Source organism: Coenobita brevimanus, chromosome 44 (genome assembly GCF_032717465.1).
Source record: "Coenobita brevimanus isolate Jiangsu-jjx chromosome 44, ASM3271746v2, whole genome shotgun sequence".
NCBI lineage: Eukaryota > Metazoa > Arthropoda > Malacostraca > Decapoda > Coenobitidae > Coenobita > Coenobita brevimanus.
In genome coordinates, this window is record NC_136997.1 from 48,725,320 (window position 1) to 48,734,023 (window position 8,704).

General features: G+C 41.9%; 1 protein-coding gene across 1 annotated transcript; it reads left to right on the plus strand.

Moving 5' to 3' along the window:
* The first annotated feature begins 2,328 nt into the window (after positions 1-2,328).
* Positions 2,329-5,639, plus strand: LOC145398157 (uncharacterized). Its single transcript, XM_080271106.1, has 4 exons — positions 2,329-2,359; positions 3,891-4,050; positions 4,601-4,671; positions 5,455-5,639. The coding sequence occupies exons 2-4, from the start codon at positions 3,891-3,893 to the stop codon at positions 5,551-5,553; spliced, it is 330 nt and encodes a 109-aa protein (XP_080127232.1). The 5' UTR covers positions 2,329-2,359; the 3' UTR covers positions 5,554-5,639.
* Positions 5,640-8,704: the final 3,065 nt, after the last annotated feature.

The following is an 8,704-nucleotide window of genomic DNA, read 5'->3' on the forward strand; positions in this document are numbered from 1 at the left end:
CAGGATATTAAAAACCCTGACTCAGTTGTTTACACACACACACACACACACACACACACACACACACACACACACACACACACACACACACACACATACACACAGACACACACACACACACACATACACACACACACACACACACACACATTGCTTGTCCATCTGTCTGTCTACATGTGTCTCTCTGTCTCCCTGTCTGTCTCACACACACACACACACACACACACACACACACACACACACACACACACACACACACACAAGCTCCATTTCCTGTCACCTGCTTTAGGAGAACCACCTGTAGTCACCTGGATTCCCCAAAGTTTATTTATTTATTTTTTCTTAAATATATTTGAGGTAAACATCCTTCAAGGCTGCTTTTGTCCTCTTCGAAAGCCTTATTATTTTTTTTTACCATTTCTTTTATTAACGTGAATAAAATTGCTAAATTGTGTGGCGGAATTAGAGATGATTAGCGACATTTGCTGTGTTTGTGTTTGATTTGTGAGTTATGATGGATTGGTTTGGGGTTATAAGCAAGGAAATATATCTATCCATCTCTCTATCTATTCTCCCTCTCTCTCTCTCTCTCTCTCTCTCTTTCTATCCACAGTATCTACAGTAAAAGTCCTTTAATCCGGAACACAGTAGCCCACGTACCTTCCGGATTATCAGATTTTCTAGACTATCAGACAGGTACCTGACAATGTTCAAAACACTGTCTATCTATCTATTGCCAGACGCTTTAATCCCATACGGGGTGGCCACAAACAAATCGCCTCTACATCGTCCTGTCCCCCCGCCATTTCACTGCCCTGCTCCCAACTCACACCCCCCGTCTCACAGATACCTCTCCACACCATCCCTCCATCTCATCCTTGGCCTCCCCCTCCCTCTCTACCCCCTCACATACACTCTCCTCGCCAGTCTCTCACTCCCCATCTTCTCCACATGGCCAAACCACCTCAGTGTGTTTCTCCTAACGCTTCCTATCACATCCAAACACACCCAGAAAATGAAAAAAAACACTACGCGCAACCAGCTGGGTGAGCATCCAAGGCCCCCTCAATGTCGGCGTGGGTGTGGAATTGGATAGTTTGTCACATCGCTTCCGGCCTTTTTTTGACATATATATTTTTTATTTTCACCTGATTTTTCTCGATTTTTTTTTACCCCCTAGAAAGCCAAAAACGACCCTGGGCTGAAAATTTCCAAACCATTGCGTTTTACGAACAATTGGATGACGGATTATCGGAAGTGCACTCTACCTCTCCCTTGTTCTTTCTTTCTACCTTCACCATTCTATCTTTCTGTCTGTCTATCTTTCTATTTATCTATCATTCTATCCATCTATCTATCTGTGTCCTTTTTCTGTCTATCTATCTGTCTGTCTATATTTTTCTCTCTATTCATCAGTCAATCAGTCAGTCTAACTATCTTTCCTTCTACCCATCTATCAATTTATCTATCTATCTATCTTTTTCAATCTTTCTCTACCTACCTATCCATCAATCAGTCAATCAGTCTATCAATCAATCTATCTATCTATCTATCAGTCAATCACTCTATTAATCTCTCTCTATCTATCTATCAATCCTCCTATCAATCAATCAATCTATCAATCTATGTATCTATCTATCAGTCTCTGTCTATCAGTCAATCAGTCTATCAGTTTATCAATCTATCCTTCTATCAGTCAGTCAGTCTATCAGTCTATCAGTCTATCAGTCTATCTACCAATCTATCTATCTAACACTGTATAGAAGTCAATATAATCATAGTGACCTAGAAAGAAAAATAATCAGCTTACATATTACAACTACAAATAAATCTAACTCAAAATCTAATCCATCTAACACTACTAACTCCACAACCCCCATCGACATAGTAAAAAACACCCTCTCTAGACAGCTCTGGTATTCACTATGAACGGTGGGTAATTGTGCACAAGTGGTGACATGCGAGGGTGCGGGATAAGTAGGACGACACTGCATTCGGCTCTGATGTGTGAAAAACCTGTCAGCTTATCTTTTTTTTTTTTTTCTTTTTTTTTAATAGCATCGTCTTGATATCCTCCTCCTCCTCCTCCTCCTCCTCCTCCTCTTTCTCTCTCTCTCTCTCTCTCTCTCTCTCTCTCCTGTTTTTCCTCTTGATTATTATACCTGCCTGCACCCAACCTTCCTCCCCAAGCACACACACACACACACACACACACACACACACACACACACACACACACACACACACACACACACACACACACACACACACACACACACACACACACACACACAGCGCCTATATAAGCAGGGCGAGGGAGGCTACGACATCAGAAGCGGGTTGACTGTCTCAGAGGAAGGTTCGTATCTTTTCATTCTCCTTTACAAACAAATTATTTATGAAGGACCACTGGAACCTCCGTAACACCTTTTCTGTAGCGATTTATTCTTGGCATATTCAGTTTACTTTTCATATTATTGCTGAAGAATATGAAGGTGTTAACACTATCATTCTTATAGAGATATTAATAGATACAATTTTAGATAGATATATTAATTTAGATAAAGATATTGATAAAGATATTGATTTAGATATAGATATAGATATGATGCAAACCATGTCAATATCAACACTCCAAAAATAACACGCCAAAGCGAGTTAATGTGCAATATAGAAAAACAAATCGCAAAAAAGTAGACGTTACGAACCCTCTTCCGTCACCCACATTATTATACTTCTTTTTTTCTTTCTTTTTTTTTTATTGGGAGACTCGTTTATCGAATTTTGCTTCTAGATCGAGTTATATTAATTTCTTGAGGCTGGGAATACACTGGGTTTTGAAGACATAGGAGCTGGTATTTGTGAGTTATCATGCATATCGTGTGTGTGTGTGTGTGTGTGTGTGTGTGTGAGTGTGGGGATGGGTGCTTGGGTGGTTGGATGTGGGTGGTTTGCTTGATTGTGTGTGTGTGTGTGTGTGTGTGTGTGTGTGTGTGTGTGTGCGGATGGGTGGTTGGGTGGTTGGATGTGGGTGGTTTCCTTGATTGTCTGGTGTGTGTGTGTGTGTGTGTGTGTGTGTGTGTGTGTGTGTGTGTGCGGATGGGTGGTTGGGTGGTTGGATGTGGGTGGTTTCCTTGATTGTCTGTTGTGTGTGTGTGTGTGTGTTTAATCTGTTTGTATGTTTGTTTAATCTGTGTGTCTGTCGCTGTGTCTGTATGTCTGATTTGTCTGTGTGTATATATCCCTGGTGTGTGTGTGTGTGTGTGTGTGTGTGTGTGTGTGTGTGTGTGTGTGTGTATGCTGTTTGTCTGAAAAAGTTTTAAATGGAATTGCATCAAATTTAGAATAATTATAGAGGGTCATCGGAGGAACAGATGATAAAATTTTGGTCTATTGAGGTCAAAGGTCAAGGTCAAAAAAGGCCATAGTGATGTCTGGAGGAGGTATGCGTTCTCGGAAGATCTTTTTACGGTTTTTCCTCCTACCAAACGATTTTATTCAGCTTATCTAATCCCCCCCAGTTCGAAATATCTCTCTCCTTGAATGAAATCGTCTAGAAAGATATAAACTAACCCTCTCACTGTTGAAAATACTTCTTCATGTCCTAATCCATCTAAGGCCAGACGATTTTATTCAGCTGGGAGTGAGTCATAGGAGCCAGTTCATTAACCATTTGATGGCCGGAAGAACTCTTGTATTCTGTTCCATTTAATGTTATATTTACGCAAGATTATATACTGTAGTTTAAGACTGGAGGCCAAAGTATACCTGCTACTACTATTACTATTACTACTACTACTACAAGCTTTACTACTACGACTAATACCACCACTACTACTACTACTACTACTACTAATAATAATAATAATAATAATAATTAATATCGACAGATGGCACGCATGTGGTTTGTTTTGGCTGTGTTGGGGGTGGTGTGTTTTGGAGTTCAAGCGACCCCTACTTTCGCGCCACCCCTCCCCCCACGACCCCAAGACTGCGTAGACCACTGCCCGGACCCCACCGGACCATTCGGGACCTATAAGTGTTGTGACAGTGAGTACTACCTCGTTTTTAAGTTTAATAGATAGATGGATAGATGGATAGACAGATAGATAGAGAAACAGAAAGATTGATATAGGTATTTGGATAGACTGATACACTTCGGCACCTGTGGCTGTTGTTTTTTAATTCAATAGATAGATAGATAGACACATGGACTGATAGATAGATAAGTAGATAGATGGATAGATAGACAGATAGATATAGATATTTAGATAGACAGCTACACTTGGACACCTATGGCTGTTGTAACCGTAATATCTTTTTTTTTTTTTTAATTCAATAGATAGATAGATGGAGATAGATGGATAGATGGATATATAGACAGATAGAGATTATAGATACCCTACGGAGACTATGGTTGTTGTGACAGTATACGGTGTAGCTAAGATGAACAGGATGTAGTTAGTGAACAAGGTGTAATTAAGGAGAACAGTGTGGAGTTAAACTGAACAGTGTGGAGTTAAAATGAACAGGGCTAAACTGAATGAACAAACAATTTATTTATCTATATATTTATTTATTTATTTACCTTTTTCCACAGAGAACCCAGGTACCTGCCCACCTGTTCGCGGATCCTGCACAGCTGTTCGTGGACCCGTTGGCCAGCCCAGGGTAGGTCGCTGCTACACGCCTCTCACTCTAACTTGGCTCAAAATTGTCTCTTCTCACTCTAACTGGGCTCAAAATTCTCTCTCTTCTTCACTCTAACTGGGCTCAAAATTCTCTCTCTTCTTCACTCTAACTGGGCTCAAAATTCTCTCTCTTCTTCACTCTAACTGGGCTCAAAATTCTCTCTCTTCTTCACTCTAACTGGGCTCAAAATTGTCTCTTCTCACTCAGACTTGGCTCAATAATTGTCTCTTCTCACTCCGACTTGGCTCAAAAATCGCTCTTCTCACTCTCCTTTCTCTTTTCACTCTTACTTGGCCTAAAATTGACATCTCTCCATTCTGAATAACAGATTAGCATTATACTCTTTTCACTCCAATCTGGTCTAAATTTGAAATACCCTCATACCCGTTTTCCTTCTCTTTTGACTAGTAACCAAGGAGACGCTAACCTCATCATTAAGGGTCATTGAATTTCCTGCAATCACCTCTTGGTAATTACTGACTCTCTCTCTCTCTCTCTCTCTCTCTCTCTCTCTCTCTCTCTCTCTCTCTCTCTTACCTGTTCATGTGTTTATCTATCTATCTGTCCATATCTACCTACCTACCTACCTTCCTACGTATCTGTCTATCTCTCCGTCCATCTATCCGTCTATCTATCTATCCATCCATCTATCTATATATTTATCTATCCATCCATCCATCCATGTACCTACCTACCTATCCATCTGTCTATCTATCTATCTCTCAATCTAGCTATTCATATATCTATTTTTCTTTTCCACAGAGATGCACCTTCGATCCTGAGTGTTTCGCCCATGAAAAATGCTGTGATGACGCCTGCATTCCCTACAAAGTGTGTAAACCGGCCAGACAGCATCGTTAGAGAGAGGGAGAGAGAGAGAGAGAGAGAGAGAGAGAGAGAGAGAGAGAGAGAGAGAGAGAGAGAGAGAATATGCTTTGGTTATAAAAAAAAAAAAAACAGTAACCAAGAGAGAGAGAGAGAGAATATGCTTTGGTTAAAAAAAAAATAAACAGTAACCAAGAGAGAGAGAGAGAGAGAGGGAAGGAACACACAATCCATTGGTTAAAGGAAAATAAAAATAGTAACCAAGGAGATTTACCTGGCATTAATTATCCCTGTTGGTCGGTGATGTTGATGAAGTTGTTAAATGAATAAATAAATTCACTTTTATTCCCTGCCTTGTTTTAAATCCTACATATATATATATATTTTTTTTTCAACTCTTACTATCAAAAGAAAAATGGTGTTACATGAGAATTTTTAGTGATAGGAATATGAAGGAGACGGCAAGAGTATGAGGAAAATGGATATTCGCTGTTGTTTGGGAAGGATTGAGAGATGTAGAAGGCAATATGAAGGAAATAGGGAAAGAGTATGAGATGAACGAATATTCTCTGTTATTTAGTGAGGAATAAGATATATGGAAGTTTCATTGAAGAATATGCATCCACGATTTTGTATTTAAGGGTGGGGGTGATGTGAGAGAGAGAGGGAGAGGGAGAGCGCATATCAACACTAGACCTTAAGGGATTCCAGGCCCATAATCGTAAGAGGTTCAGGGACCTTGGCACTAGACTTAAATCGCAAGAACACACCCAAAGTAGTAGGTCTCTTCTCAAGTCACGAAAATCCTAGGGTTTAGGGAGGTGACAGTGCTTTAGGAAAATTCATAGGACTTAAAATAGCATAATAACAAGTTCTGAGGCGTCAACGGGGACCCTTTCGCCCGTGAAGGGATGTGTTGCACGAATGTAAGTGATGCAGAACTGACTGGCACATACCGCCTAGATCGTGCTGGAATATCTTTGTGACTGACTTAGTAAGAGATGTTCTGCAAAGTCCATCAGGGAGGAACCAAGCACTTACGCCTGAGATGAAAGTGGTTATTATGTTGAGATTTTTGGCCACAGGGAAGATACAACCGTGCAGGAGTGATGATCTGGGACCCTCGCATCATCTCACAGACATCAAGTATTTTCTACACTCTTGAAATAATGTGTACGTTCCTGCTGGGGGCGCTTCTGACTGCTTTGCTGAAGTTTTGCCCCCTTTTCATTAAACCTAGAAACAATTTTAAGGGTCGTATTGTAATTAAGGCGGTCTTGAACATTATCGTGTGGACAACTGTTTACAATAATCCACTGACAGCGTGTAGTACATCCGCAGAAGAATTCTATGTTTGTGGCCAATAAATCCTTGTGTACACCAACAAATTAATCCATTTTTGTTCTTCTTCTATTCAGTACATGACTAGAAACTGGAAAAAAGTTTTATTACGTAATTTCTCCATCTATTTTGGGCAAATTCCACATCTTCTTTTAAGTTTCAGCTAAAGTTAACATGTTTCCAAAATCTAGGACTTTTGAATATTCGTACCTTGGAATTGCCACACAGATCCTGGGTAGCTTTTATGAGTCGATTCTTAAGACAGTCCCATCTGCGAATAGTTTTTGACCCCAGCTCCTCCTCCAACTCATCTCAAGCATTCCCTTCGAGGAGCAGGGGACCGGGGTTAGGCTTTGATATCTGAGAGACTCTTTAAAGCTATTACTCCTTTATTTTATTCATGCAAACCCTATATACTTTTTTTTTCAAGTTAGGAAATTGTCCTTGAGGGTTTGAATCGAAGGGTTGGATCGGATTCTTTTTTTTTTCTTTTTTATCACAATGCCACTCATGGATTTGCGACCGGTCACCTTCACCTGAAATATCTGGACTAAGTTGCCTAGCCCGGGCCCCTACTTTCCTTAGGGACCAATGAAGATCCGGAAAACAGACCAAATAGATAGAAAAGACCACTTGTAATGAAGGGGTTACATACAAACACGCACACACACACACACACACACACACACACACACACACACACACACACACACACACACACACACACACGCCAGTTGCTATCCCCCCAAAAACAGGTCTACATGCACACACAAAAAAAAAAGACATAAATGGCCAAAGCACACGCAAGCACATACACATGTACACACAAAAAGCACACACATTCTCACTTAACAAATCTCTCTCTCTCTCTCTCTCTCTCTCTCTCTCTCTCTCTCTCTCTCTCTCTCTCTCACACACACGCACACACACACACACACACACACACACACACACACACACACACACACACACACACACACAGTAGGAAAGCTTTCTCTGGGAAATTCAGGTTGACTGACATTGAACCGGTTCCTCCTTACCTCCCTCCCTCCCTCCCTCCCTTTTTTTCCTCCCTCCCTCCCTCCCTCCCTCCCTCCTACATTGTTTCCCTCCTTCTCTCCCTCCCTGATCCACTGTATCCCCCCTTCCCTCCCTCCCTCCCTCCCTCCTCATATCTCCCTCCCTCTTTCCCTCCCTCCTTCAGTCCGTTCCTCCCTCCCTGTCTCCATTTCCTCGTGTCCGCCTTTCTCTTTCCCTCCTTCCCTCTTGTTTCTCTCTCCCTCCTTCTCCCTCCCTCTCGCTCTCTCCCTCCATCCGGTTTCTCACGTCTCCCTCTTTCCCTCCCTCCCTCCCTCCCTCCCTCCTGCCTTCAGTTCCTCCATGTTTCCATCTCTCTCTTCAGTTTCTCCCTCCCCCTCCCTCTTTCTCTTCTCTCCCTCCCTCCCTACTTCCTCCCTGTTTCCCTCCCTCTTTCCTACCTTAAGACCCTCCCTCCCTCTCTCTCTCCCCCTTTTTCCTCCCTCCCTCTCTACCTCCTCCATGTTTTCCTCTCTCTCTCTCTCTCTCTCTCTCTCTCTCTCCTACCTTAAATTCCTCCCTCCCCCTCTCCTTCTTCTTCCTCCCTACCTCCTCCCTGTTTTCCTCCCTCGTCCCCTCCCTCTCTCCCCCTCTTTCCTCCCTCCCTCCCTCCCTCCTCCCTGCTTCCCTCCCTCTAATCAACAGGTAATGACTAGTGTCGAATCTTCCTTCAGACAACAGGTAACCAAAGGACTTCTATCTTTCTTTCTTTCTTTCTTTCTCTCTTTTATCTTTTTTTGTGAGTCAGTGATCTGGGAAAAGGACTCGC